We start from the raw sequence: 26,689 nt of genomic DNA, 5'->3' as shown, positions 1-26,689 counted from the left end.
ACTTAAGCTGTCATAAGGACAAACCTAGAGATCCAACCTTGGAAATTGGTCCAGATAGCTCAATAAAGTTTAACCCTTAGTTTTTTAGATGTGCAAAATAAGCATCCTTAAAGCCTAGCACATATTAATAGCAAGCTATCTGCAGTATGAGTATATATACTATTTATAAAACCACACGGACAGCATACAAACTACCATAAGGACGACGACAATGTGCATTTCAGAGGGAAACCTGGCCCACAGTAGGCATCCAGCGGGGTCCGTGGTCCCACACCCTCCAGACGCAGGGCTCACTCCCACCGCTGGCTACAAGGCTTGGTCTTCTAAAGGATTCGTGAGTTAGAAGATTCAGAAATTACTAGACAGTGATATTTAAAACTGTCGAAGTTTTAGAACTCTCATTTCACCAATATTTGCATTTTTTCAAGTTCAGAAATAGGCCAGTACTTTGAGAAAAGGCATTACTGTCCAATATACAAATTATTTGGGTCTCAATATTATGGTAACCTTCTCTGAGGTGGCCTTGTGTATCTCCTCTGAACAGTGACCACAGAATTCGAAGTCTAAACTGGACCACTTCTGAGAGTCAAAGGTGATGCTATTTATAGTTACTCTGGGACAAGAGCCACAACTGGGATTGTCCTGGGCAAACCTGGATGAGGGGTCACCCTACCTCTGGAATCAGTCCACCCTCCTTCCTCATTTCCTTTCATAAAGAATAGAGAACCCGGGCTTCCCTGGTGGCGCAGCGGTTGAGAATCTGCCCGCTAATGCAGGGGACACGGGTTCGAGCGCTGGTCTGGGAGGATCCCACATGCGGCGGAGCAACTAGGCCCGTGAGCCACAACTACTGAGCCTACGCGTCTGGAGCCTGTGCTCCGCAACAAGAGACTCACGATAGTGAGAGGCCCGCACGTCGCGACGACGAGTGGCCCCCGCCTGCCACAACTAGAGAAAGCCCTCGTACAGAAACGAAGACGCAACACAGCAAAAATAAATAAGTTAATTAATAAACTCCTACCCCCAACATCTTCTTAAAAAAAAAAATAGAGAACCTGAGAGATGGGCAAGATGTTGTAACCCTTCAACTTACACAATATTACATGTCAATTACATCTCAATAAAGCTGGGAAACAAACTAAAATGAATCTTTGTAAGGAAGGAGGTGGCCTGGAACTGCTACGTGCAGGCAGCAGCCCCCATCCCTCCCAGGGCTCCCCTAGAAATTCACACACCTAAGCAGGTGAGGATGTGATCTGTACCTAAAGAAAAGCTGCAGAAGCAGTCTTGGCAAAACTGCCCCTAAAAATAACCTTTCCCCAAGAACACTTAACACGTGTGTTCTGCTCCTTCCTCCCTGCACTCTGGGGTGGTGGAGGAAACAAAGATGCAGAGGTATCAAATTCAGCCTCTTCAGACACGGTGCCCACCTCCTGTCTCAAATTCAGGCTCCCCACTCAAAGAAGTAAAAGCAGTGGTCGCGGGCGCTAGACCAATAAACCCGAAGGAGGTTATGGGGTCAGTTTATCAGATCAGTCTGCAGCAGGAGAAGAGAAATACCCTATCAGTACTGACTTTACAAGGGGCCACAAACAGCAGTTAACCATCCCCGTTTACAGGATGTTAAAAGGCTTTACCTCTGCCAACAGTGCTTTCTTTGCACAATTCTGTCCTTTTCTCCTACAGAGCCTGAAATTCACCATTGGAATTAGATAACAGTGTTATTGTCTTAGAAAGGTCACCTTTAAAATATTGATGATCTCTGGAAAAGCAGGTCTTGGCAATATTTGGTTTTTAGAAATAGCCAGTTGTAACATTAACAGCATGAGAAATTACTAGGAGAACTGGGGGTTAGGAGAGGTATCCCAGCAGAGCAGGGAGGAGGCCTGGACAGCCAAAAGGGGTAGCAGGAAGCGTGGGATCTGGGGGGGAGGAGACTGATGTTTCAAAACAGGGAAGGCAACTGTAGGCTTAATTGGCAGTTTTGATTCAAAATTTCGTTTAGAGAATAAAGCATCTATTGAACATAAAAACTTTTTTTTTCCTTTTAGTATTTGACATCCCTGGTAATTATTTCACAATGTATACATTTATCAAAACATGTGGCACACTTTAAATATATAAAATGTTTTATTTGTCAATGACAGCTCAATAAAGCTGGGGGAAAAAAGAACCAGGCATCCCCTATTCATGAAACTTTGGTTTTCCTTGTCCAGTGGGATTCAGAGGGATTCGCTATATGTCCTGTTTTTATATATGTTTGAAATTTTCCATAATAAGAAGTTAAAAATAAATAAAAGAAAGGCAGGATTTTTTTCAATGTAAAGTGAAGGGAGTCCTTGGCACTGCCTTTGGCCGAATCTCTGTGGAGCCCAAATCTTGGAGAACATCCCTGTCCACTAAGACATCACGTCTGCAGGAAGACGGCTCTAATCTATGCTCTTGCCACTGGAAGTCTCCTTTTCTAGTTCCAAACGGGAACTGACTCAAATGCTTAGGCATCCTGAACTCCGGCTTCTTTTTGGAACTGTGTCAGACAGACCAGCAGGTAATTCCAAAGATGTGCCCTTAATGGCATGTCCTGTAAGCCTCCATTTGAGAGGTGTAGTTGGCTTTTCCTGTGGTCCGTTTCCTCCTCCTCTGGCACTTTTGTGGGACAGAGTGATTGCTAGGCCCTCACTTGGGGTTACCTTGGAAGGACAGTATTTTCCATAACTCAAAATTTAGTCTTCTCATTCTCATCAGATGCTCCCCCTGGACCCATTTAGAAATTAAAAATTCAGACACACACACCCTTATGCATGGGCAGTAGGTTTTGGATAAGTGAAAACTTAGGAATACTGAATTCCAGGTGTTTTCTCTGGGTTGTTGGTTAAAACTCTGAGCAAAAAAGCAACGAAAACAGAAAAATTTAGTGGTTAAAAAGCACCACCTTTGACTACTCACAATAGCCAATAAACAGCCTAGATGTCCATCAACAGAGGAATGGATAAAGAAGATGTGGTACATATATACAATGGAATACTACTCAGCCATTAAAAAGAATGAAATAATGCCATTTGCAGCAACATGGATGTGCCTAGAGATTATCATACTAAGTGAAATAAGTCAGATGGAGAAAGACAAATACCATATTGTATCACTTGTATGTGAAGTGTAAAACAAGACACAAATGAACTTATCTGTAAAACAGAAACAGACTCACAGACATAGAGAACAGACCCGTGGCTGCCAAGGGGGAAGGAGACAGATTGAGAGTCTGGGGTTAGCAGAAGCAAACTATTATATATATATAATGGATAAACCACAAGGTCTTACTGTATAAGCATAGGGAACTATATTCAATATCCTGTGATAAACCATAGTGGAAAAGAATATGGAAAAGGATATATATGTCTAACTGAATCACTTTGCTGTATAGCAGAAATTAACACAACATTATAAATCAACTAAAATTCAACAAAATAAATTTTAAAAATATAAAAATAAAAGCACTGCCTCTGGAGTTAAGCATCCTGGATCCAAACTTCAGCTCTGGCACTTGCAGACCAAAATGTGCAATAAAATAATTAGCATCTCCATGTGTTATAAAATTTCGATCGTGAGAGAGAATGTCTTTGTAATTTAGACAAAATTCTGTGTGCATGTTCCAGCTACCACTTCCCCACCCTCAACCACCCTTAGGTAAGTTACTTAACCTCCCTGGTTGAAAAATGAGAATCACAATACTCATCTCCTAAGACTGTTGTGACGTTCGAATAAAATAATATGTATGGTCTAAACAGTGCCTGCAAATTCTCAATAAATAGCTGCTCTGCCCTATATACTGAATAGTTGGGGATACTGGGAACCATATGCCAAATCCCCTCCCATTCTTTTTTTAATCCACTGGAAAAAAATCCATATCTTAAAATATCACTTTTACTGTCTTACTGGAGTATTTTTGTTTTGCTGTTATACTGAAAAAATGAAAATAAACATCATTTTGTCCCAAAATTTAACAGGAAAGGTATGCAATGAAATATTCAGATACTTCCTATTTCATAAACTGCAGTAACAGAATAGAAATTGTACGGTTTACAAAATGTAAAACACATGGTTTGCATTTTTCCAACGAATATCCCCTCCTCACGTCCCAGCCCAACCTGATCTTTACCCTTGCCGCCCCTCCAACATGGATTTGTTTTAAAATAGGAAAATATTACCCTCTATGGGTAATCTCGAAACTGATTGCAATTCTGTTATGTCTTTTACTATTTTCATGACTGATACACGCAAAATATCAATAATATTTTTTAAACCTTAAAACAAAACCCCTAAATGAGGACCACCACTCATCCTATTTTCTTAATTTTATAAATGATAAAACAGAAAAGGGAAACCCACCTTGTGGTTGAATGCTACACTTGGTATGTTAAGATGAAACCAATTCTTTTCAGTAATGAAACTACTTTCTTCAGTAATCCTTACAAATTTTCAATAAAGTCTTCCTCAATAAAGCCCAGCCTTGGCCATTCCAGCTGCAGAAGGATTTTATGTCACAGACTTGAGCACACCGCCATAAATAGTTTCTTACAGCTTTTCACTTCCTTTGCAAGCATAACTTATCTCATGAGCTAAAAGATCTCCCATTCCACGGTGCCAAAGCCCTGGGTTTCTGTTCCAGCAACTAAACGGATTCAAATGTCAGATTCAGACGGACTGGCGAAGTTCCAGAGAAATACCAAGGTGAGATTTCTCCCGGAAGAAAATCAGACATTTTGACAGTTCATCTAGTTTTAAGTCATCCAGTAAATGCATGTTTTCATCCAGAGAAGCAATGCTTCCACGTTCCAGTAATCACTGCTTCCTCTGGGAGCCCTCGATATTAAGCTCACCTCAGCACCTGGCAGGTAGATCTTCCACTATCCCCTCCTTACAGTTTCAACCATGGCCTCTGAGCAGATAACTCCCACACCTAAATCTCTAGGCTTGACCTTCCTTGTCGATATTTCCATGGGCTGTCAAGCCCTCAATCCAAACCTCACATTTTTAACTTCTACAAAACCTAACCACCCCTTATTTTCCCAAATGAATACCAAAGGCATTAGAGGTAAGACTAGAAACAAGCTGAACTCAGTTTTATGGCTTGGCTGTGATGTGGTCTTGGTCAAGTAACTTGAATATAGTGGGACAATAGTGGTAAAGTGGTTTTATTGGGTTGAGCCATAAGAAACTGCAATTTTTGGAGGTCAAAATGGTCAGTGTCAAAAATTTCCTACGGTTCAACCTAATGCATACAAAATATCTTAAAATCCTAATAAAAAACAATGAGATTAGATTACCTACCTTCTAAATAATTATTATCTTCCCATCCTGTTGGACTATAATGAAGAAACTTAAAGACTCCTCATGACTCTAAAAGACAGGATTTTTTTTTTTTTTTTTTTTTTTTTTGGCCGTGCTGCGTGGCATGCAGCATCTTAGTTCCTTGACCAGGGATCCAACCCGTGTCTCCTGCAGTGGCAGCGTGGAGCCCTAACCACTGGACAGCCAGGGAATTCCCGAGCATTTCTTGAGTTGCCAATCTCAATTATAATTGTCTGTATAAGACTCAGTCATACTTTCAATATCAAATACTGTTCTCATTTCCCCTCAACCTCATATTCACTTACTTGCCCACTGGAGCCTCACAATCACTAAAAAATAAGAGTTTTTCCCGTGATAGCATGCCTTTTAATGAAAAGGTTGTAACAGAGGCTAATGAGAATCTATTTTCATTATACAGTAATTTCTAGGAATGATGACTAATACATTTATCCCCTAGCAAAAACGAACAAACACAGCAAGACAACTCAAAGCCATGCTAACTCTGTAGTCTTGGGTTCGGCTTGTATCAATGCCACCCAGGCCAATTCTTTTCCAGGGTCCACATACTCTGCAGAATCATCTGCATCTCTTCTCTGTTTTCCATTTCCGCTACTGTGAAGCCTACCATGTCTTCCAAAAGTTTTTTGTCTTACCAGGTTTTACATTGAGAAGAACAAATTTAAATGTATACTTCTCTGAATCTAAATGAATTTGGAATTTTCTCTATGATGTGGGTAAAGGTTTTCAATCTGGACAAAACAGTCATTTCCAATCCAATTTGGGCTCCCAGAGCTTTGTTCATTAATATGGTGACACATTTTAGTATCATTTAAATAAATCTACATGTATGATTTTATTTTATTCCCCAAATCTCTAAATTACAAATTATTGTTATTTTTTTAATTAAACATCTTATCTTCGTAGGCTCAGTCTGAGAATAAGAGCTAAGTCGAAGAAGTCCATCGTTTGGGGAACTTGCTCTTTAAGGAGCATTAAACAAGTATGAGCTGGAGTTAATACATTTGTAGCTCAAGGAGTTGCAAAGATTGCAAAAAAAAAATTTAATTGTACTAAATTCTTTTCAGAAATATGACTTATAATTCCTGCATTTCACAAATGTGAGTGCAGACTCTAAGCAGGACCATTGCAGGGCCAGGGGGCCACAGGACAGTGTCTGCTCATAGGGGAGACCAGGACAGCACCCAGGGACCCATGTTCTAGAGGAGGGGCCCGAGGAAGAAGAACTCCCAGGGCGGGTAGAGGAGGTAGTCTCGGGTATAAGCCAAGAGGAGAATCAAACACGTGGGCTCCAGGAGCCCTAGGGGGAGAGGCGCAGCAGACAGAGGCTGGCTCAGGCCTGGCTCCCAACACCCTCCTGAAGGCAATAAAGAACCACACAGGGGCTTTAAGCAGAAATACCATGACCAGGCTTGTGTTTTATACAGATCCCTCCTGCAGTGTCAGGCAGAAAAAAGCCTGAAGGCAAGTACGGTATGTGGAAGGGTGACAAAAGCAGGGGCCACCACCCCCATCCAGGCAGGAAGTGCAGAGGCCCTGAAGGCCTTAAAGCACATGATGGTAGGAAGGGGCAGGGTCCGGAGGACTTTAGGAGGTGGGCTCACAGGAGTTGAGAGAGAGGGAAGCCTCAAGGGTAACTCCCAGCTTCCCTGCATGGGCGCCAGGGAGGAAGATGCTTCCAGGCACCGGGAAAGGGGACCATGCAGGAGGGGCTTTGGAAATGCTCTCCACTCCCTTCCACCAGCCAGGGTGAACTGGGTGTCCCTCCTCTGTACTTCTCACTGCCCTTTCTGTCTCTTGAACTTAGCTGCAAGCTCCTTAAAGCCTGGGGTGGTGTCAACTCCATTCCCTAACCCCGGCCTCTAGCAGGACCGTAATAAACGTCTGCCAAAGGAATGAAAAGGATAAACAGCCATGCTTGTGCTCCACTTCTATTCTGCCCTTCAGTACGGCTACAGGAGAAAACATCCAGTTTCTGATCAAGAAAATCGTGGGGAGGGGTACAGGTGTGGTGTGGGCTCAGAGGCCAGTGCGCAAGTGCTCAGACGGATACGTGCTTGTGTAAAACATGTTCCTCAGCTTCTTTAGAAAAACACATTTCTGGCACTCAAGGTTTTCCTTCCTTTGAACCAAGTCTAGCACAGTAGTTAGCAAGCGTTTTCCCCCTCATCTCTGCTTTCTGTTCTTTCTGGAAGAACTAGTACCGTTCCCACGGAAACAGCGGTACAGTTCTGACTGTCCTCCAACGTATTCCGTACCAACTCCTCTGCTCGTCACGGGAGTGCCTCCACCCACCCCAGAGCTGCACCTTTTCTGTAGCCCAGCTGCAGCAACCGACTGTAGGGCTTTCTGACAGTTTTCTGAAGCTGCTGTTCTTTAGGCTTCCCAGCTAAGAGTTCTATTCCTCCTCCCACGCTCCCGGAAAATTGTATCTTGGGCTCAAGTTTCTTCCTTGGTGAATGTGGCTGAAGGGGTAGGGCAGACCCCAGGACACACCGCAGTGCCTAAGAGAAGATGCAGAAATCACAAAGAGTGATTTCCCCACCTTACAACTCCTGCACCTGTGGTTCTCCATAGCAAACCAAGGGCATCTTGAGAACAACAGCCCTTCTGGGGGCAGAGATTTTTTAGGGCTCATACAAGATTCTGCCTTTGCAAGCCTGCCCATCAGCAACTCTCTCTGGACATCAAAGGCTGCCTGAAACTCCAGCCCTGCATTTAGGCAATGGCCACCTGGACACACAACTTGCCCCTCAGCACTCAGCCCCTGCACTGAATGATACATCCTGTAAATGGTCAGCCTTCCACCCAGACACCTCTCCTGGTTAGATAAGCAGACACTCCTCATTAGTTTGTTTGTTACTTGTCAATATCACTATCTTGAGTTTTAAGCCCAGGAGCTCTAATGATGAGATCATGTCTGCTTAATTGGATTTATACAACAGCCTGCCATGCAACAACATGGGGTTATTTAATACTTTTTATAATCCCTCCTGATCACTCTCAAATTGATGGCTTCCTCACCACTGCTTCTAATCCTCACCACTTTAAACGTATCATTCCCGTAATGGGCTTCTACCTGGGTCCCCCACCTCAGCCCTTCACCCACTGCAATTTATTCTGCAAACAATATTCTACTTGAAGCATGGCTCTTCCTGGCTCAAATATTCCCAGAGCTCTGCATTGCTTGAAGAACGAAGTCCACGTTCACCCTGGCATCCTAGGTCCTCTGTAAACTGGCCCCGGATTACCTATGCAATTTTCTCTCTAAATCTGAATCTGTATCTTTAGCTTCAGTTAAGCCTAGACTGTTCACTCTATTTCTCTAGCCAGCAATGTTCTGTTTCTCTCTCCTCGCCACCCAGCTAGTATTTAGTTACTCCTCAAATTAAGGCCCACCCCAAGTTCTACTCCCTTGTAAAGCTGTTTCCCCATTATCCTCACCCACAATGGTTTTCCTTACTTGATCTCCTAAATTTTTTGCTGTTTATACAACAAGCACCTGGCACTTGTTATTAAACAATTTCTTGTTCTAAGTGTGGAAGCGTGTAAACCCTACCTTTAAAGGTACATGGGGGGAGGAGGTACTAGGAAGTTACTGTTTAATAGACACAGAGTTTAACTTGGGGGTGAGATGGAAAAGTTCTGGAGATGGATGGTGGTGATGCTTGCACAACAATGTGAATGTATTAATGTCACTGAATTGTACACCTAAAAATGGTTAAAATGGTAAATTTTATGTTATGTCGATTTTACCACAATTTTTTTGAAAAGTACATCCAAGTCACTAAAGAACAAATCACGTGCTTCTTCAACCTCACAAATTCAATCACAGCGCTAATTACTACGACACCACCTGATGAAATTAATTATTAGGCTGCACTAGGACAGTAATAATATTTGAACATTTACAGATCCCTGTACAGCGTACAAAGCCCCTTCGACGTAAACTAGTTTGACCATTTGATTCTGAAAAACTCTGTGAGGCAAGAAAGACAGGAATCCCTTATCTTTATTTTCTAGATGGAACTCGGAAGGCTTAGTGACTTGATTACGGCCAAACAGAGGGTACCAGGCAGAGCTGAGATTTATCTGGGTCTCATGAATCTGAGACACTTCCCAGGCCCCTCGTTAATCGTTCACCTGGTTGGAACAATTCGTGCCTTTCTTTCCCCAGGGAAAATTCCCGCAAGAGCGTACTCCACTGTGCAGGGGAGAAGAGCCTTGACCTGCACCCTTAACCAGCAGTTGCTCCTTGAGACACGGAAAGGGGCAACTGGCAGGTTCTGGATCCTCTATTTAATCCAACCTGTGCGCAGCTGCTCCCACACAAGCGTCCTTCCCCACTGCCTGACCCCACGTGGCAACATTTCAGCCTGATGACAGGACAGGCAGCAGGTGTGCTGAGGAGAACAGTGAGCTGCTCCATCTAAACTGTGACTCTGCGGAAGAACTTGGATTTCTTTAGGAACAATGAAAACTAATCAGAATTCTGAATGTGGAATAAATGAACGACTCTCTTATGCTCTCCACAGCTGGTGAAAAAGAGTATCGATCACCTAGCCCTATACAGATGAAGGATGTAAGGGCCCTTTATGTATCGAAACACACAGTCATTTCCTTAAAAGGTCTGTTCTAGCCTCCCAGAGTGGTGAAGGACAGCGCCCTGTGCCCACGGAGATAGCACACATATTCAGCATTGCTGTTCTGACAAGTCACCTCCCGATTAGGCCGCAGTTGAATTAAAGGCTGAATGTGCTCTTCGCTTCCAGGAGAAGCTTACTTCTAAACACCAAAGCTCTAGAAGTTTCAGAAGTCCACTAAAGAGAGCTTCACTTAAGTGCCTACGAATATTCTTAAACACCCCTGCAAGAGGAGAGCGCTTCGAAATGCCTGTACATACTCAGGCTAAATTCAACATCTTCTAAATTGCCTTTCTTTTGGAAAAAGCACTGCATGTGCTCAAAAAATTGAAAACCAATCATTGCCACAAGATCCAGAAATTCCACTTCTAGGTATCTAACCAAAAAAACCCGAAAGCGGGGACATGAAGAGATTGGTACACCCATGTTCACAGCAGCATTATTTACAATAACCAAAAGGTAGAAGCAATCCACGTGTGCAGCAATCAATGAATGGATAAACAAAGTGTGGTCCATACAGTCAGTGAAATATTACTCAGCCTTAAAAAGGAAGGAAATTCTGACACATGACACAACGTGGATGAACCCTGAGGACATTATGCTAAGTGAAGTAAGCCAGATGCAAAAGGACAAATAGTGTGTGATTCCACCCATATGAGGTCCCCAGGGGTCAAATCCATGGAGACAGAAGGTAGAAGGGTGGTTGCCAGGGGCTGGGGGGTGGGGAGGATAGAAAGTTATTGTTTTATACAGAGTTTAATTCTGCAAGATGAAGAGTCTTGGAGATTGATTGCACAACAATGTGAATGTACATAGCACGCCTGAACTGGAGGCTTTAAAATGGTTAAGATTGGGCTTCCCTGGTGGCACAGTGGTTGAGAGTCCGCCTGCCGATGCAGGGGACACGGGTTCGTGCCCCGGTCCGGGAAGATCCCACATGCCGCGGAGTGGCTGGGCCCGTGAGCCATGGCCGCTGAGCCTGCGCATCCGGAGCCCGTGCTCCGCAACGGGAGAGGCCAAAACAGTGAGAGGCCCGCGTAACGCAAAAAAAAAAAAAAAAAATTTAAAATGGTTAAGATGGTAAATTTTATGTAAAAAAAAAAAAAAAGATCTCCCATCACATACACACACAGCACTACAGTTTTACTAAGTCCTTCTGTAGCAAGGCATTCCATACCAAAGCAAGGTTTACCACAGCCCATGAGACTCTGTGAACTGTGGATATAATTAGGTCCCTCATCCATTATAACGCTACAGACGTCATCATGTGTTACCAGCATCTGTTGACAGATCTCATACCCAGCATATCATTGAAATGGCAAGTGTGGAAAAGGTAGCCCACAATAGAAACAATGGCATTTTATCCCTGTCCTGTTCCAGCAGTTTGGCTCATAGGACATAAATAGAGGCTACTGCTCTGCCTGCCCGGACCTCACAGTTCAGTATTACTTTACTGACTTGAGTGGGTTCTCTACCAAAAGTAGAAACAGAGGATCTTCTGGATCTGTTCAGGTCTGTGTCCTAACGTAATGTTTGGCTCTGTTTTGTTTGTCACTAAAGTCACAACACAGCACTCAACCTACCTGAGAAAAAGATGACATATGTCTGTTTTTTAATATATAATATACAAGTGCTATACAATTATAATAATATATTCACGCAGGAACCCCAAACTTTAAAAAAATCACAATGAAATTATATCCAAAAATACTGTGAATTTAAAAATATATATAATTATATATCATATATTAAAAATAATTTTAAAATTATATGTATATGACAGAAGACATATATCAATGTTGTCTTTGGAAACTAAAATTAACTCTATCCTGTACTGTAATTTTAAAAAATCAACAGAAACCACTGTGATTAGACTATTACTTTCAAAAATGATGGGCAGACTACCTGTCCAATTCCTTAGCTATTTTGCTCTTCCTCATGAGGAAAAAAAAAAAAGCAATCTCTGCAACAAAGACTTAAGACTTTTTTAAAAATCCATGAAAAAATGTAGTAATCAAAATTGTGGGGAAAATTTTTAAAAAGAAACACTCACTGTTAAAAATTAAAGCAACTATTTAACTTCTTTCTCATTGATGATGCAGCAATTAGCTCAGATGACGAACTAATAATAACAACACATTAATAATCTTCAAGCCAGGTGTTTAAAAAATTGTAGAAGGTTTGAAATTTTATTCTCCTTTATAGACTCAACTTCTACTTATCACTCCCATTCTACTGTTTCCAAGAAGGCAGGGATGATGGAACTAAGGGGGAGAATGAAATGTAGCTAAATTAGAGCTTTAAAACAATAATAGTAAGTGGTTTTAAAAGAGAATAGACAACAAAAGAAAAATCTTGATTTGAAAATATCATGGTTATTTAACAAAAAAAAAAACCAACCCTAAAATGGTTATCTGATAATTATCCAAATGTGGGACCTCTCTCCTTCAGCTAACACTGTTTGTTGGGAGTATGTGTTTCCTATAGTCAGACACATTCACCAGGCACTATCAGATAATCCCCCACAGTGGCAACTACACAGAGCAATCCCAGGCACACAGATGGTCAACAGACGTTATCCACTTAATGGCAGGCCCTTAGAAGGGAAACCCACTTTGCCCCACCCCGAGAAAAATAGGGGGGAAAAGCAGAGGGCACTTTGCTTTTGCCAGGACACTGTCATCATAAGGTTGGGTGAGCAGGTCTGGGTTGGCATCCCTGACCCGGCCAGGCTCTGTGCCCAAACAGGAGGCAAGATTTAGCCTCCTGGTGAGCAGTCCCTAGAATTCTAGCCAAGGGGATCAAGAAGAAACCTTGAGATAGTGGAATGTTCCACTGGGCCCCCAGAGAGCGCCAACCAAGATGGGAAGGGAACTTTTAGAGCTGGCTGACTCCCACGTCCCTGTGCGCTCACCTCAATGAACCGTAAACAGAGTGTGAAATAACTATTAATTTATCGGTGAATGTCTAGTGTTCTTACAGCATCTCTCTCCAGGGATCCCCAAAACATGTAATAAATGATTTTCAATTACTCTCTGGGGCAGCTCTGTGAAAATCGGAACGAAGCCGATGTTCTTTTGACCTCTTTTACTTGGAGAAAGACGGGTTAGGGGGAAATGGGACACAACGGGACCAGAAGACACAACTCTGTGGCCAAGGTCACAGACTCAAGGGGTCAGGAGCAGACCTGAGACTTTCACATTCTGGTCTAATGCAGGTTAAAACAGAAACGGCTGCACTGTTCTTCCCCTAACATTGTTCGTTTTGTGACTCTTATGTGACACACGCGCGCACCCACGCACAATCGTGCGCGCGCGCACTCACGACGCCCAGGTCCGTGCCTGTCCCTGGACTTTTCCCGGCTACGAGGACATGGGACAACACGACCCTCCATCAAGCTCCCTCCCGCTAGTCCACACGGTCGGCGGCGCCCCCGGGCGGTCGCCCCCCGGGGAAGGCGACACACAGACACGCGGGTCCAGCCCGCAGACGGCGGGCAGGCGGCCCTGGCTGACCTTCCTCTGCTGCTTCTCCCAGGCCGGGTCGAGAAGCAGGTCGCGGTCCCACTCCTCCTCCTGGATCATGTACTCGTCATCTTCGTAGACGTAGTTGTACTGCACGCCGGGCTCGATCTGGTTCATGGCGCTCGGGTGGCCGGGGCTGCGGCGGGGCGCGCGGGGCTCGGGCGGTCGGACGGGCGGGCGGAGACGCGGCGGGGCCGGCGAGGCGCGCGGGGCTCGGCAGAGGCGCGGGCGGCGGACGGGCTGGCGGGCGCGGTGTGACCTTCGCGCGGTCCTCTCGGGGCGGCACGCCTGGGCGCTGGGTCGCGGGCGAAGCACCAGCTCGGGCTGCGGAGCAGCGGCCGCCCCGCTTAATACCCGCGCCGCCCGTCACGTGGCCGCCCGGCCGCGCCCCCACCCCCCGCCCCGCCCCGCCCCGCCCCGCCCCGCCCCGCCCGGGTCTCCGCCCGCCCCCGCCCCCGCCCCCGCCCCCGCCCCCGCCCCTCCGAGCACTTGCTGGCGGGCAGCGGGGCCAGGGGTTCGCGTCAGCGTTCCCGGTGCTGCCCCAAACCTCCGGCGCTGCGAGCTGAGGCCGCCGGCACCAGCCCACGCCTCCCACCCACCCTCTGCCTCGCTGCGCGGCTGGACTTGCGGGCGCCCAGGTGGGTTACCCGGGTGAGTGGATGCGGGCGCCCAGGTGGGTTACCCGGGTGAGTGGATGTTCGCGGATCAGAGGAGGGACACACGGCCTGGGCTCCTGACCACCCCCAGCACATCCAAGTTGTCCAGTGTATTCACGTTTTCCATATATTCCCACATATTCATAGATACCACACACATACACCCCTAAAAAGTAAAGTTTAGAAGCTACGGCATCCCCTTTCTTCCTCCTCTCCTCCCTGCCCTCACCTGCGGAAACCGAGGCAAGGGAGTTGGCCCAGCCATGTTAAAAAGTCAGGAACCAAACCAAAGGCAGGAAGTGTCTGCTCTCACTTGCCAGTCTTAAAACAACTGACAACTGAGGACAAGCAGCCAGCTTCATGTTACATTTCCATCTCCCCTGATGTGTTGCACTTAAGGCTTTTCCTCCCTAACGTCCTGGCTGGCTGTTTCCTGTGCCTTATGCCCCTATAGGAACCAAGATGAGGTCCCTTGAAGAGGAGGTTGAAATTTTTTTATCACATATGTGTTAGACACCGGGAATCCAGAGGCCAGCTGACAGGCAGGGCACTTGCCTCGTGCAACTTATGTCCAAATTGAATAAAAGTTGCCCACCGCTGCTACACAACTGTGGTTCAGGTCTACTACTTTGTTGACAGATTTCAAGCCAAAAGTATGTCTGGATTCATCATTGTTCCTTAGAATTTTTACATCACTTAGTTTTATTTTTTTGAGCTTTCTGCAAAAAAACTTTGACAAATTAGCAAATACATCATGCTAACATTCTTTTAAAACATGCCCACTAGAATATGAACTCCATGAGGCCAGGGCTCTTGTCCTGTTCACAGCTGTAATCCCCAGAAACCACTAGGTGCTCAAGTATTTGTTGACAAAATAAGTATCCTTCGAAACAGTGACTGAGCTTATTTGCTTGGATTTAAAATTAAAATTTAAAGTTTAAATTAGGATTAAAATTATAATCTCTAAACAAGTTTATGAGTAAATTTAATTATTAGAAACTGGACCAGCAACTACAAAAACTGTTAATGTTAGGCTTCAAAAATTGTGGGGACTTCAGGTTCCAGATGAGATGTATTAAAAGACACCAGATTTACAATGCTGCCTGAAACAACTAAAATCTGGAGGAAAATATATTAAGCAAAGCTTTTTAAGACATTGACCATCAGGCAATGAAAGATGATGATCCCTGAGAGGCAGAAAACAAATGACCTGACCACTCTGCCCCAGGTTATTGCCTGGAGAAGGTTTCCAAGATGTACCAGAATAAGGGGAATCCAGGCATAGCTCAATGGTCTCCCTCAACTGTGAGTTCAGAGAGACAGAGGCAGGTAGAGTTTGCAAGGCCAGTTGCAGAAGAGGAGAGAGCTGCAAAGAGAGAGAGAACCCTGGAGATTTGCAGAGGGTCTCCCTTGAGTCTTATCAGTGAATGTGTGGGAGAAAAACACCTGAGGCCAAGGAAGGAAGCACCCAAAAAGATTAGAAGGAATGATTCTTAGAATTTCCAAAGGGCTGGGAATAGTTCCTGTTTCCATTCACAATTCACAGGGCATTAATTAGATAGAGTGTTCAGAAGTGGGGGAGTGGGGGAAGGGGCATTAGGCTTAAACTAAACGATGTACTGGTGCTACCTGAAAAAGCGCGAAAGCAAGACCTGAAAGGGTCAAACTGTTTCCGAGTCACGTAACTGTGTCCCAGAACAAAGCTGAACACGTAGTAATACATGAACATTCAACACTTAAGGTAAATTTTGCGGTTTCTGGCATCTATCAAATATTACCAAGTGTGCAAAGAAACAGGAAAGTATGATCTCTAATGAGGAGAACAATCAATCAAAACTGATCCAGGGACTTCCCTGGCAGTCCAGTGGTTAAGACTCCATGCGTCCAATGCAGGGGGTACAGGTTCAATCCCTGGTCAGGGAACTAAGATCCCACATGCCCCGTGGCATGGCAAAAAACAACAAGAAAAAAAAAAAAACTGATCCAAAATTGGCACATGATTGATAGAGTTAGTAGAAAAGAACACTAAAAGCAGCTATTACTGTATTCCATGTATTTAAGAAGCTAAAAGAAAGATTGAACATGCTATGTAGAGACATGGAAGATTTAAAAAAGACCCAAATTGAATATCTAGAGATGAAAAGTACAACATCTGAGATTAAAAATACCCTGAATGGGATTAACTACAGGGTAGACAAGAAAAGATGAATGAACTCGAAGACTTAGCAATAGAAACAATGCAATATGAAACATGGAGAGGAAAAAAAAGACTTAAAAATATAAGCAGAGGATGAGTGAGATGGGAAAACTTTAAGCAGCCTAATATTTGTGTAATTGGAGTCCCTGAAGTGGGAGGACAGGAAACAAACAAACAAACAAACTTGAAGACATAACAGCTAAAGTCAAATTAATAAAGCAACTTCTACTTCTGGCCAAGATGGAGTAATGACTGGAATCACCTTTCCTCTTGAAACAATTGTGGGGGCAAAAAAAAGACAAAGCATATGACGCAATGGTTTTCCAATACACCAGAAATCATGTAATGAAGGACAGGAGTGCTGAGAGATGGGAAACAAATGGGGAGAGTCCTATAACTGCCTCAGTTTACAGCCTTGGCTTGTAGACAAGACCATTGAGGTAGAGTCCGGAGGACTCCCTGAGTTGAGGACATGAAGCTGAGAGTATGGGAAGAAGGCAGCTAGTATTCATAGGATAAAGTATCAGAGAGGAGAGGGCCACACACAGAGAGAGCTCTGGAGATCTTCGGAGTGTCCCACCTGAGCGTGTACTGATCAGAGCATGCTTGTGAAGAAGCCACCCAAGTCCGAGGAAAGAGCCATCTGAGAGGATTAGAGGGAGCAGTGCATGGCATTCACACAGGGCCAGGTGGGTGCCTGCTTCAACCACAGGACTGCAGAAACGTTTAATTCCCAGAGCATTGAGTAGAGGACTTAAGGTCTTGCTTCAATAGTGTAGAATGAATTATTCCTAGATTGGTAGTGGTATGGAATTAATTATTCGTAGACTAGTCCTAGAATGACCACTGCTCTAAACTGGCCTAAAAAATCATAAAACAATCATGAAATCATAAAAGCAAGACCCAAAAGGATAAAACTGTTTTCCAAGTAACTTGTTTGCAAGTTAAGTTAACGGTTTCCAAGCAACTGAACTACATCACAGAACAAAGCTCAAGATTTATAAGAACACAAAAATATCCAGCACTCCACAAGGTAAAAATTACAAATATCTGGCACCCAACCGAAGATTCCCACCTATACAAAGAAGCAGGAAAACACAACCCAAAATGAAAATAGCAAATCAATCAAAACTGATCAAGGGCTGACATAGATGTTAGAGATAACAGACGAGGACGCTAAAACAGTTATTACGGCTGTATTCCATATGTTCAAAAAGTTAAAGAGAAATATGGAAGATTCTTTTTTTTAAAGATCCAAATGAAACTTCAGTAATAAAACTATAATATCTGAGATGAAAAATACACCAAATGGGATTAAGGGCAGGTTAGAGATTGCAGAAGAAAAGATCAGTGAATTTGAAAGCATAGAAATAGAAGCTATCCAAGGGGCTTCCCTGGTGGCGCAGTGGTTAAGAATCCGCCTGCCAATGCAGGGGACATGGGTTCGAGCCCTGGTCCAGGAAGATCCCACATGCCGCGGAGCAACTAAGCCCGTGTGCGACAACTACTGAGCCTGCACTCTAGAGCTCGTGAGCCACAACTACTGAGCCCGTGTGCCACAACAAGAGAAGGCACCACAATGAGAAGCCCGCGCACCGTCAACGAAAGGTAGCCCCCACTCGCCGCAACTAGAGAAAGCCCGCCAGCAGCAACAAAGACCCAACACAGCCAAAAATAAATAAGTTAAAAAAAAATAGAAGCTATCCAAAATGAAATACAGAAAGAAAAAAATAATCCAGAAGAATCAAAAGAACTTCAGTGACCTTGTTGGGGGGTAATCCACCATGGGTCCTGAGTATGCCTGCACATTCTTGCAGGTATGCCAGAATTGCAGAACCCTGGCCACTTTATCCAGGCAATTTCACCAGGTTGTATTTGCAATGAGCAATCTTGACAGATGAGGTAATGTTCACCCCTTTGAACAAAGAACACTCTTGCTTCTGCTTGCAATGAAAGTCATGAGTCCCCAAGCTCAGTCTTCCTCTAATGAAACCCACAGTGTGTGCAGGCTTCCATTATGGGTCTTTGAATCACCCCAATAGGACTTAGGAATTATGGAAAACCAGCATGAGCAGCAAGATAGACCATATTCAGGGCCATAAAACAACTCTCAATAAATTTAAAAGGATATAAGTCTTACAGAGTATGGTCTCAGACCACAATAGGATTAAATTAGAAACAGAGACCTCTAGAAGATCCCCAGATATTTGGAAATTCAATAACACATTTCTAGGTAATCCAAGGATGAAAGGAAAAATCAAAAGGGATATTAGAAAGCATTTTTTAACTGAATGAAAATGAAAACACTTTATATCAGAAGTTGTGGGGTGCCATTAAAGCAGTGCTTAGGGGGAAATTTATAGCACTAAATGCCTATATTAAAAAAGAAGAAGGATCTTACATTAGTAACCTCAACTTCCACCTTAAAAACTAGAAAAAAGAGCAGAGTAGGCAAAAGAAAGGAAATAATAAAGATCAATATAGAAATCAATAAAATAAATAAAACAGAAACCCAGTAAACTTAAAGCTGGTCCTCTGAGAAGATCAATAAAATTGATCCACTTCAGGCCACACTGTTGATCAGGGAAAAAAAAAGGGAAAAACCACAAATTATCTGTATCAGGAATGAAAGAGGTCGCATCATTACCAATTCTATATACATTAAAATATAATAACAACTATTATTAATACTATTAACAACTATATTCCAATAAAGTCAACAGTTTAGATGAAATAGACAAATTCCTTTAATGACACAAGCTACTAAACTCACTCAAGAAGAAGTAAAAAATTGGAATAGCCCTGTATCTGTTAAAGAAACTCAATTTGTAGTTTAAAACACCCCTCTCCTCCATCACAGGCACACAAAAACTCTTAAGGCCCAGATGGCTTCTGTAGTGAATTCAATCAAACATTTTTTTTAATTTTATTTATTTATTTGTTTATTTTGGCTGTGTTGGGTCTTCATTGCTACGCACGCGCTTTCTCTAGTTACGGCGAGCTGGGGCTACTCTTCATTGCGGTGCGCGGGCTTCTCATTGCAGTGGCTTCTCTTGTTGTGGGGCACAGGCTCTAGGCGCGTGGGATTCAGTAGTTGTGTCACACAAGCTTCCGTATTTGTGGCTCGTGGGCTCTAGAGCACAGGCTCAGTAGTTGTGGTGCACGGGCTTAGTTGCTCCACGGCATGTGGGATCTTCCCAGACCATGACTCGGACCCGTGTCCCCTGCGTTGGCAGATGTATTGTTAACCACTGCAACACCAGGGAAGACCTGGTTATACATAACCAGGAAACTGAAGAGAAGGGACTACTTCCCAACTCATTCTATAAGACCACTATTGGTCTGATACCAAAGGTAGGTAAAGATGTTACAAAAAAAGGAAAACTACAGATCAATATCTCTCATGAAAATTGATGCAGAAATCCTCAACAGGGGCTTCCCTGGTGGTGCAGTGGTTGAGAGTCTGCCTGCTGATGCAGGGAACACGTGTTCGTGCCCTGGTCCTGGAAGATCCCACATGCCGCGGAGCGGCTGGGCCCGTGAGCCATGGCCGCTGAGCCTGCGCGTCCGGAGCCTGTGCTCCGCAATGGGAGAGGCCACAACAGTGAGAGGCCTGCGTACCGCAAAAAAAAAAAAAAAAAAAAAAATCCTCAACAAAATTTTACCAATTCAATCCCTGATGATCAAGTGGGATTTATTCCAGGAATTCAGGGTTGATTTAAATATTCAAAAATCAATTAATTTAATTTATCATATAAGCAGACTAAAAAGAAAAACCATATGATCATCTCAATAGATACAAAGAAATTTGACAAAATCCAACATTCATTACTGATAAAACCCTCAGCAAATTGGAATGGAAGGGAACTTTCTGAACCTGAAAAGGGGCATTTATTTAAAAAAAAAACACTATAGCTAACACCATACTTAATTTTGAAAAACTGAATGCTTTCTCCCTAAAATCAGGAACTAATCAGGAACAAAACTGTTAATGTCTGCTCTCACAACTTCTATTCAACATTGTACTGGTGATTCTAACCCAGGGCAATCAGGCAAAAAAAAGAAATAGTCATCAAGATTGGAAAAGAAGTAAAATTTATTTATTTATTTATTTTTGGCTGCGTTGGGTCTTCATTGCTGTGCCCGGCCTCTCTCTAGTTGCAGTGCACGGGCTTCTCATTGCAGGGGCTTCTCTTGTTGCGGAACGCGGGCTCTAGGCACACAGGCTTCAGTAGTTGTGGCACGAGGGCTCAGTAATTGTGTCTCACGGGCTCTAGAGCACAGGCTCGGTAGTTGTGGCGCACGGGCTTAGTTGCTCCGCAGCATGTGGGATCTTCCTGGACCAGGGATCAAACCCATGTCCCCTGCATTGGCAGGCAGATTCTTAACCATTGCACCACCAGGGAAGTCCCGTAAAACTGTATTTATTCACAGACAATGATCATCTATGTAAAAAATCCAATGGGATCATCAAAAAGTTACTAGAACTAATAAGTTAATTTATCAAAGTTGCAGGATACAAGATCAATATACAAAAAATCAACTGTATTAAGACATATCCTGATCCAAATGGCTTCACTGGCAAATTTTAACAGAATTTAAAACAGAAATACCTCTAATCCTACACATTCTCTTCCAGATAATAGAAGAGGCAGGAACACTTCCCAACTCGTTTTATGAAGCCAGCATTATCTTGGTACCCAAACCAGACAAAGACAGTGCAAAAAAAAAGGGAGAGAGAGAAAACTATTCTAATTAGTCTATTCCAATTGGTCTCTTCCAACTAGACCAGTTTCCCTCATGAACTTAGGTACAAAAGTCCTCAATGAATTATTAGCAAACTGAACTGGTTATGTATAAAAAGAATAAAGACATTTGCAAATCACATATCCAACAAAGAGCTTATATCCAAAATATATTTTTAAAACTCTCTTCATGCAACACTAAGAAAACAATCAACCCAGTAAAAAGATGGTCAAGTGGCTTGAACAGATAATTCACCTGAGAGGATATACTACCAGCTTACCTTGTTTTCTTGTGCTTCACTTTGTTGCTCTTTGCAGAGACTGCATTTTTTTTTTTTAACAAATTGAAGGTTTGTGGCAACCCTGCACTGAGTAAGTCTATTGGTGCCATTTTTTTCTGACAGCATTTGCTCACTTCGTGTCTTTGTGTCACATTTTGGTAATTCAATATTTCAGACTTTTTCATTATTATTATATTTGTTATGCTGATCTGTGATCAGTGATCTTTGATGTTGTCATTGTGTTGTCATTGTGTTGAGGTGCCATGAACTGTGCCCAGGATGGCAAATTTAATCAGTAAATGCTGTGTGTGTTTCCTGACTACTCTGCCGACTGGCCATTTCCCCATCTCTCTCCCTCTCCTGGGGCCTTCCTATTCTCTGAGACACAACAATATTGAAATCAGGCCACTTAAACCCAACAGTGGCCTCTAAGTGTGTTCAAGTGGAAGGAAGAGCTACACATCTCTTCTTTTAAATCAAAAGCTAGAAATGATTAAGCTTAGGGAGGGAGGCATGTCAAAAGCCAAGACAGGCTAAAAGCGAGGCATCTTGTGCCAAGCAGTGAGCAAAGGTTGTGAACGCAAAGGAAAAGTTCTCGGAGGAAATTAAAAGTGCTGCCCCAGTGAACACACGAATGATGAGAAAGTGAAACAGCCTTATTGACAGAGAAAGTTGTAGTGGTCTGGATAAAAGAACAAACCAGCCACAACATTCCCTTAAGCCAAAGCCTAATCCAGAGCAAAGCCCTAACTCTTCAATTCTATGGCTGAGAGAAGTGAGGAAGCTTCTTCTCAGATGCCATCTCCATAACATGAAAGTAAAGGGTGAAGCAGCAAGGGCTGATCTAGAAGCTGCTGCAAGTTATCCAGAATATCTAGCTAAGAGAATTAAAGAAGGTGGCTACACTAAACAACAGGTTTTCCATGTAGATTAAACAGCCTTCTATTGGAAGAAGACAGCACCTAGGACTTTCATAGCAAGAGAGAAGTCGATGCCTCACTTCAAATTTTCAAAGGAGAGTCTGACTCTCTTGTTAGAGGCTAATGCAGCTGATGACTTTAAGCTGAAGCCAGTGCTCATTTACCATTCCAAAAATCCTGGGGCCTTAAGAATTATGCTAAATCTTCTCTGACTCTATAAATGGAACAGTAAAGCCAGGATGACAGCACATCTGTTGACAACATGGTTTACTGAATATTTTAAGCCCATTGTTGAGGCACTGCACAGGAAAAAAACATTCCTTTCAAAACGTTACTGCTCAATGATAATGCACCTGGTCATGCAAGAGCTCTGCTGGAGAAGTACAATGAGATTAATGTTGTTTTAGTGCCTGCTAACACAACATCCATTCTGCATCCCATTGATCGAAGAGTAATTTCAACTTTCAAGTCTTATTATTTAAGAAATATATTTTTTAAGGCTATAGCTGCCATAGATAGTGATTCCTCTGATGGATCTGGACAAAGTCAATTGAAAACCTGAGAAGGATTCACCATTCTAGATGCCATTAAGATCATTCATGATTCATGGGAAGAGGTCAAAATATCAACAACAGGACTTTGGAAGAAGTTGATTCCAACCTTCATAGATGACTCTGAGGGGTTCAAGATTTCAGTGGAGGAAGTAATTGAAGAGAACTAGAATTTGAAGCGAAGCCTGAAGATGTGACCGAATTGCTGCAATCTCACAATAAAACTTTAACAGATGAGGAGTTGCTTCTTACGGATGAGCAAAGAAAGTGGTTTCTTGAGATGGAATCTACTCCTGGTGAAGATGCTATGAAAATGGTTGAAATGACAACAAAGGATTTAAATATTACACAAATTTAGTTGGTAGAGCAGCGGGTTTGAAAGAACTGTCTCCAATTTTGGAAGAAGTTCTACTGTGGGTAAAATGCTATCAAACAGCATTGCAGAGAAATTGTTCATGGAAGGAAGAGTCAATTGATGGCAAACTTCCTTGTTGTCTTATTGTAAGAGATTGCCACGGCCACCCCAGGCTCGGCCACCACCACCCATCAACATCAAGGCAAGACCCTCCACCAGCAAAAAGATTACAACTTGCTGAAGGCTCAGATGATGGTTAGCATTTTTAAACAATAAAATTTATAAAATCTCTACCCTTCCTTTGGCCCCTTCTCCCCAACTCCTCCCACCTACATGTAAAGATTGGTCAAGGACAGATGAATGGATAAAGAAGATGTGGTATATATATATATATATATATATATATATATATATATAATGGAATATTACTCAGCCATAAAAAAGAATGAAATAATGTCATTTGCAGCAACATGGATGGACCTAGAGATTATCATACTAAGTGAAGTGAGTCAGAAAGAGAAAGACAAATATCATATGATATCACTTATATGTGGAATCTAAAATATGATACAAATGAACTTATTTATACAACAGACTCATAGTTATAGAAAACAAACTTATGGTTACCAAAGGGGAAAGGTGGGGAGGGACAAATTAGGAGCTTGGGATTCACAAACACACACCATATATATAAAATAAATAACAAGGACCTACTGTATAGCACAGGGAAGTATATTCAATAGTTCAGTATTTCAAAGAATTTGAAAAAGAATACACACACACACACACACACACACACACACACACACACATATATAACTGAATCACTTTGCTGTACACCAGAAACTAACAAAACATTGTAAACCAACGACACTTCAGTTAAAAAAAGATTGATTGTCAAGAAGTTAAATCAACATTATTGAGACAATGCTGCCTTTAGGAAGAATGATCTACATGCAGTGATATAGAAACATATCCAAGATAGTATTACATTAAAAAAAGGAAGCTGTACAATCATTCATATAGTTTAATCTTATTTAAATTAAAAAAAATTATGGAAAAGCATCACATTTTAAAATGTACATTTATTAAAAAAACAAACAAATTGAAATACCCCCAGCACAGTCAAATAGCTCTACCTGCACACACCACCCACCTGCCCTTTTTCACTCTCTTAAGAGACTCTGAACCTCATGGTAACTCAAGGAAACCGTAAACATCATCAATAGGAAAGAGAATGTGGGTTGATGCATGAATAAATGTTGGAAATGCCAAGGATTTCATGTTGTTTTAAGTCTGTTCTTAACAATAAGTAATAATAATTGGACTGAATTTTATCTCTTGTTTTTTTACCCACACTGCTTTCTACTTCTGTGAAAAAGACCTAGGTGTCTTAACTGACAGCAAGTTCAATAGAAGCCAACTGTAGGCGGACCAAAAAAATCAAATGCAAAGTTAAACTGGATTAATAGATGTGATATTCAGTTCTAGATGATGCATTGTTCTCTGAGCTGGCGAGAACACAGCTGGAGTAATAAAGGCTATCATTTATTATAAATGTGACGTACTCCCTATAAAAATACAAATAGTACAAAATGGCATGAAATAAATAGTCGAAGTCCCCGCATCTTTCCACCCCCTGCCCATTTGCCATGGTTTGCTGATATGAAGAGCTTGGAGTATTTTCTTCTAAATACAAACATTTTATAGACATATGTAATTTTCTTCCAGAAAAGAAATCACTTTTGCAACTTGCTTTTCATTTCTAAATCACAGACATCAACATTTAGAGATGTTCCATAATTTCCTTAATCAACCCCCTACACATGGACATTTGTCTGTATCTGTAGGGTAGGTTCACAAAAATGGAATTTCTGTGTCAAAGAGCACATTTACAATTTTTGATAGGTAATCTCCAGAGAAGAGACCCTCTCCCTGCCAGAATTGCCCTTCTGGATTCAGTCAAGCCAAGTTCACCCCAGGACAGCATTCTCCCACACCTGGTGGGGGGATGGTAGAAGGCCGGAGGACACAGTGTTAAGTCTACCTGTTCATAAACATCCATTTGTGCCAACTGTTTTATTGAGGCAATGTCTGAGATGGTCTTGTGAATTTGAGTTTAGGTACTAGGTAGCAAGGTTTAATTTGGACTTTTGGAAAATGGGAATGCCTGGGTGGGTGGGATGTAGGATGTTAGATGGTAAAGGACAGAACACAGTGCTGGAAGAGAAGAAGGAAGTGAGAAAGGTGGGCGAAGACTTTTACGTACTTTGTAATTTTGATAGAACTTGGGTAATGGCTGGAATAATTCCTTAAAAGCTCTCTAATGCCATTGGCAGATTTATGGTTCTACAGGGTGCCAGGGCCTGAATTTTGGATCTTTCTAACATGATAATCCAATTATGAGCCCTTAGTAAATTCTCCAGTAGCTCCCCCCTGTCTTATAGACCAGGTCTACACTGTCCAGTGCAGTACACGAGGCCCCTCCTCAGGGCTGCCCCAGCCCTCCTGTGATGTGTCTGCTCTTACTTCCTGCTCTGCCCCACCCCACCACCTCACGTTAGATTCTCACCCTCAGGGCTCTAACAGGCATCCATGCCTTTGCATGTGTTTTTCCTTCTTCCTAAATACCGACTCCAGCGTAGGTACCTGGAAAACTCCTGCTCAACTTTCACATCTCAGCTCAAACCCCACCTCCTCTGTAAGGTCTGCCTTGTCTCATCTGATCAGACCTGAGTCCCATCTTCCTCTACACCCATGCATTTGTACAAACTCCCATCACAGCTACTAAATGATTCTACTGTGTAGCCCTTCATTTGTGATGCTCTCCCCTTTAGTCTGTGAGCTCCTTGAAGGTAAGAGCAATTTGCTTTCTTCTTCGTATCCCCAGCACCTACCCAGGTCCTTGGTACTTAGAACCTGCTCAAAAAATATTTGCTGAGGAAAGGAGTGACCTTCTTGACCTTCCTTGTCCTGATTGTTCGGCTACAACAGAGCTGATTCAGAGAACAGAGGAACTTCTGGAAGTTTCTCACTTGTATGGGAGTATTCCTAAATTGGAGTGGTCCAGGGAAGTGGGTCATTCAAGAACAAGAGTTGAACCTACTTTTCCCCAAGCACAGGTCTGGCAAATTCTTTTGCCTTGGGTTTCCTTATGCTCTCTTGGGGAGAATCACTAAATTCAAAATTGCATCAGACTGCAACTAGAGATTATCATACTAAGTGAAGTAAGTCAGAAAGAAAGACAAATACCGTAATATATCATTTATATGTGGAATCTAAAATATGGCACAAATGAACCTATCTGCAAAACAGAAACACACTCACAGACATAGAGAACAGACTTGTGCTTGCCAAGGGGAAGCGGGAGGGAAGGGCTGGGAGATTGGGATGAGCAGGTGTAAACTATTATATATAGGGTGGATAAACAACAAGGTCCTACTGAATAGC

The 26,689-nt window shown here is 42.7% G+C and overlaps 1 protein-coding gene across 1 annotated transcript in view; it reads right to left on the bottom strand.

Annotated features, from left to right (window-relative positions):
• The window catches only part of ACTN2 (actinin alpha 2), a 76,096-nt gene extending 62,247 nt beyond the window's left edge, over positions 1–13,849 (bottom strand). The window contains exon 1 of the mRNA XM_004271560.3: positions 13,526–13,849. Within this exon, the coding sequence (XP_004271608.1) occupies positions 13,526–13,651 (126 nt within the window). The 5' untranslated portion in view covers positions 13,652–13,849. The remainder of the gene's footprint in view (positions 1–13,525) is intronic.
• Between the last annotated feature and the right edge of the window lie 12,840 nt (positions 13,850–26,689).

This window comes from Orcinus orca, chromosome 14 (assembly GCF_937001465.1).
Source record: "Orcinus orca chromosome 14, mOrcOrc1.1, whole genome shotgun sequence".
NCBI lineage: Eukaryota > Metazoa > Chordata > Mammalia > Artiodactyla > Delphinidae > Orcinus > Orcinus orca.
The sequence above is the reverse complement of the archived record's forward strand: the minus strand, read 5'-3'. Positions and strand labels throughout refer to the sequence as shown.